Here is a 4,179-nt window from a genome sequence, read left to right as displayed (position 1 = left end):
CCCCCACTCTCTTCCCCTCCCCCCCCACTCTCTTCCCCTCCCCCCCACTCTCTTCCCCTCCCCCCCCCCACTCTCTTCCCCTCCCCCCCCCCACTCTCTTCCCCTCCCCCCCCCCCCACTCTCTTCCCCTCCCCCCCCCCCCACTCTCTTCCCCTCCCCCCCCCCCCACTCTCTTCCCCTCCCCCCCCCCCACTCTCTTCCCCCCACTCCCGCAATCAAATCGTCCACCTCCCCCTCCGCAAACGCTCCCTGTAAACCCCATTCGGTTCTTTGCTTTAAGAATTCATATTAAGAACTGGTGGTTTGTGGACAAAGGTTCAACAATCACATACACACCACTACCACATTACCAGTTCATCCACCGGGCTCACGACTGCATACCTCGTTGTGGATCCTCCCAAACCCAACTGACCGGGGTTTTATTGAGTCTTGTCAACATCACGTGACTGGCTAAGCCACTCCCCCCTCCCCCCCCCAAACTCAACAGCTCAACCAACCGGTGAGCATGCCCCTAATTGGTGCCGACATTACATTTCCAAAGTCTCTGCTCCTACCCCCATCCAGTCCCGGCTGCTCCAAGGTCCAAGTATTGGGGAGGCCACTCTCTCTGGTTAGACATATTCCTGGAGCTTTCATCACATGTCTGCCCCAACCGCCCCGCCCAGTAAAACAGACTCGTTGTTTTTTTTATCCTTTCCACCCCCCAATATTTTTATAACTAACAAAAATGAGAAACCTGCACAATTTTACATTGCACAGTATTTACAACACAGAAACAGGCCATTCTGCCCTGCAAGTCAATGATGGTGTTTATGCACATTACAACAGTGACTACACTCCAAAAATAATTAATTGGCTGTAAAGCACTTTGAGTCGTCCGGTGGTCGTGAAAGGCGCTATATAAATCCAAATCGTTTTCCACACGAGTCTCTTCCCACCCTACTTCATCTCTCCCTATCAGCATATCTTTCTATTCCTTTCTTCCTCGTGTTTATCGAGCTTCCTCTTAAATGCATCTCTGCTATTCACCTCTACTATATTCTGTATTTTAACGCCCCTGGAATTTTTCTTCCAGGTTTGCTTGCAGCAGTGTCCTGGAATTTAATCCATAATTCCCGGATACTCCGGGGTGACCCTAAGCATGCTTGTTACTTTTATTGAAAGCACACACACACGCATAAGCTCTCTCACCCGCGCTCTCACACTCGCTCGCTCACTCACTGTCACTCACACACACACACACACTTTACTGACAACACAGAACTGTTAACCAGAATGTACAGAGTGTTCAAAGTGAATGCCGCGTCATTATGCAAACGGGATGATGGACAATGTGTGTTTGAAGTGCAGGAAGGCATTTGCGTGGTGCGAATCGCCCTGTTCTAATCTCCGCTGCTTTTATCTTTAAAGGAAAAACTCGCTTATAACAGAAGATCGCGCCAGGTATCCGGTGGTGGCCGGCCAGACATCAAAACATTGACGGAGTTTGAGAATGACATGATCCTTTTATTCGGCAAGGATAGCTTTGAAGGCCTTGACACTGTGGATCTGAGTGTCATGTCAAGACTCAGTGGTGAGTGTAGAAGTAAAATACTTCATGGTTTTTACGAAAGGCGACGAGAATGTACCCTCACGTGCTGGTTGTGTACGAGAGTGTCTGACTGTGATGAAACTGCTGAACGGAAGTGGACGTGAGCCTCTGTACTCATACCTTGCCATTTGTATCTCTTCACAGACCAAGGAGAAACAAGCGGATCATCAACCATAGCTGCCAAGCAGCACCATACACCCAAGTACCAAATGTCACCCCCTCGACATGAAGCAGGCACCAGCACAGATACACCCACTGGAGGAGATGGTAGTGTTGAGGATGAGGAGGAGCTGGGTGAGTCAGTGAACATTAGTGAGGAAGGGGGGCCAATATTGGTAGATGACGAGAGAGCTTCCTTTGAAGGGTGGAGGCCCCACGTGCTAGGCCCCCCGATCGAGGCAGATGCAGACACAGACCTCAGTGGGCCTGCTTTCAAACGGAGGCTGTTAGAACACGAGTTCAGTGTTGAACAGTCGCTTGCCTCCATACACACAACAGTGGAAGATGGCATGGTTATGTTGGACCAGCGGTTGTGTGCACTGCAGTCGGCCATTGAGCACGTGGCAACACCGGTGGCGTCTGCAGTGGAGACCTCGCTAACGCAGGCCTTAGACACAGTCGGGTCGTCGCTCATGAATGCTCACACTGCTGCTCTCGAGGTTTTGGGGTCGAAGCTCCATGAGGCTGTCAAGGCAGGCTTCGACTCGCTTGGACAGCGATTGCAGGCGACCATGGCAGAGGGATTCCAAAGTCTCATCGAGGCCCAGTGCTCGATGCTCACGCAGATCATTGGTCAGCGTGAGAGGATGGCCTCCGCTGGTGGAGCAGCGCAGGCTCGTCCAGTCAGCGGTCATCCTAGCGGGGGTTCGGTGCCACCCAAGAACCCCACGCAGGTGAGTGCAGGTGCTGTCTCTGAAAGTCTGGAGACCCGGGCGACTCCACATCAGAGACCTCTGGCACTGATGCAGGTCCATCAGGGTTAGTCGCAGATACAGGTAGCGGGACTCCTGTATTTGTAATGCAGCTACAAAGTTGGCTATCGGGTGCTAACTGGTGCAGACACACTGGGGCATCAGCGCCGAGTCCTGATGCTTCTTCCCCTCCGCCTGGCCCAATCTCCCAGTCCCACTCCTGACACTGAACCTGTCAACTGCCAGACCACTGCAGGGTGAGCGATATCAGCTGGTGCAGCAGCCAGCCATCAGTCGCAGCCAATCCCCGTGCTCCAGCCCAGTTGCGGTGTGTCTCCAAACGAGCTTTTATTTAAAATTGATAGATTGGAATGTTTTGAGCCCGGGTAAGGAGACAAGCGCGTGGGGGGGCGGCTTGTTCCGCGGCGGGGGCCAGGGCGGATAGCGGAACTGGAACAGGCGGGTGAGGGGGTGGCTTTGGCAGCATTGGTACTCGGGTGGGGTGCGACAAAACAAACCATTGAGACTCAAGTGGGCCGGCAGAGGTTAGAACGGTGCAGGATAACACCCCGGTGACTCACCCTTCTGCAGATCCCTTTTATTGATCCAGATTGTTTTTACTTGTATGCGGAGTAATGCTGCTGGGGGGGAGGTCGGCTATTTGATTCTGGTGATTTGGAAAGGGTAAAACGTCCAATCGGTGAAATTCGCCAGCAAACGCTTAAAGCCCCTGCCCGATATTCTCGTGCGCCATTCTTCCATAAGCATTAACCTATTTAAGTAGCGCGCACGGGAATATATTACGGCCGCTTTTGAGCCTTTTGAATTTTGAAACGCGGAAATTTTACCCTCAGCTGGCATTGCTCATTGGCACGCCTTTCTACATTGTCAGACCGGCCAACTTCACATAGATCTACACTCCCCCCGCCCCCCCCTCCACCCTCCTTCCCAGCACTAAAACGCAGATACTATATTATAATATGGAATGTCCCGTCAGTAAGTGTGCTGCTTCTAGAGAGTCCCACCGACTGCACGCTGGGAAGGCGACAAGCTCGGCAATGGAAATCATTCTTATTTGGGGGGGGAGGAGGGAGTTCGATAAACCTCCAATATTAACACCGGGGGAGGCAGTTCCGTCTTCCTGCTCCCTGCGTCGGCAGCTATGCAGTTGGCCACACGGCCGTCCGCCAGTGATATTCCTTAAACTGCTTAGTAGTAGGCAATATACACGAGCAACATGGAGTACCCGCATGACACACACACGCAGAGGGGGACTGTGGGAGTGGAAGACACGAGGCATGTACAGCACTGCTCAACTGAATAAATTTAATTTACTTTTACAAGAGCTTGCAGTCTTTCCTTCTTTCGTTGCACAGAATCTGAAGGGTCGTGTCCATGAGCAAACCTAATGGAGCTAATATTCACTTCTCTGGGAAAAAAAGCAAAATACGACTAATTGAATAGCTTAGAATTACATGGAATGTGCAGCAGAGAAACCAGCTATTCGGCCCAACGGATCCGTGCTGGTGCTTATGCTCCACACGAGCCTCCTTCCACCCCTCTTCATCCCGCCCTTTAGCATATCCTTTTATTTCTTTCTCCCTCATATTTTTATCCAGTTTCCCCTTAAATGCATCTCTGTTATTCGCCTCAACCGCTCCCTGTGGTAGCGAGTTC

General features: G+C 51.8%; 1 protein-coding gene across 1 annotated transcript in view; it reads left to right on the top strand.

The window, feature by feature from the left end:
- LOC139259464 (uncharacterized) overlaps positions 1-3,845 on the top strand; it is a 4,642-nt gene extending 797 nt beyond the window's left edge. Inside the window, exons 2-3 of the mRNA XM_070874937.1 lie at positions 1,411-1,573; positions 1,736-3,845. Of these exons, the coding sequence (XP_070731038.1) occupies positions 1,411-1,573; positions 1,736-2,574 (1,002 nt within the window). The 3' untranslated portion in view covers positions 2,575-3,845. The remainder of the gene's footprint in view (positions 1-1,410; positions 1,574-1,735) is intronic.
- Positions 3,846-4,179: the final 334 nt, after the last annotated feature.

The sequence above is a fragment of the Pristiophorus japonicus genome, chromosome 3, assembly GCF_044704955.1.
Source record: "Pristiophorus japonicus isolate sPriJap1 chromosome 3, sPriJap1.hap1, whole genome shotgun sequence".
Taxonomy (NCBI): domain Eukaryota; kingdom Metazoa; phylum Chordata; class Chondrichthyes; family Pristiophoridae; genus Pristiophorus; species Pristiophorus japonicus.
The sequence above is the reverse complement of the archived record's forward strand: the minus strand, read 5'-3'. Positions and strand labels throughout refer to the sequence as shown.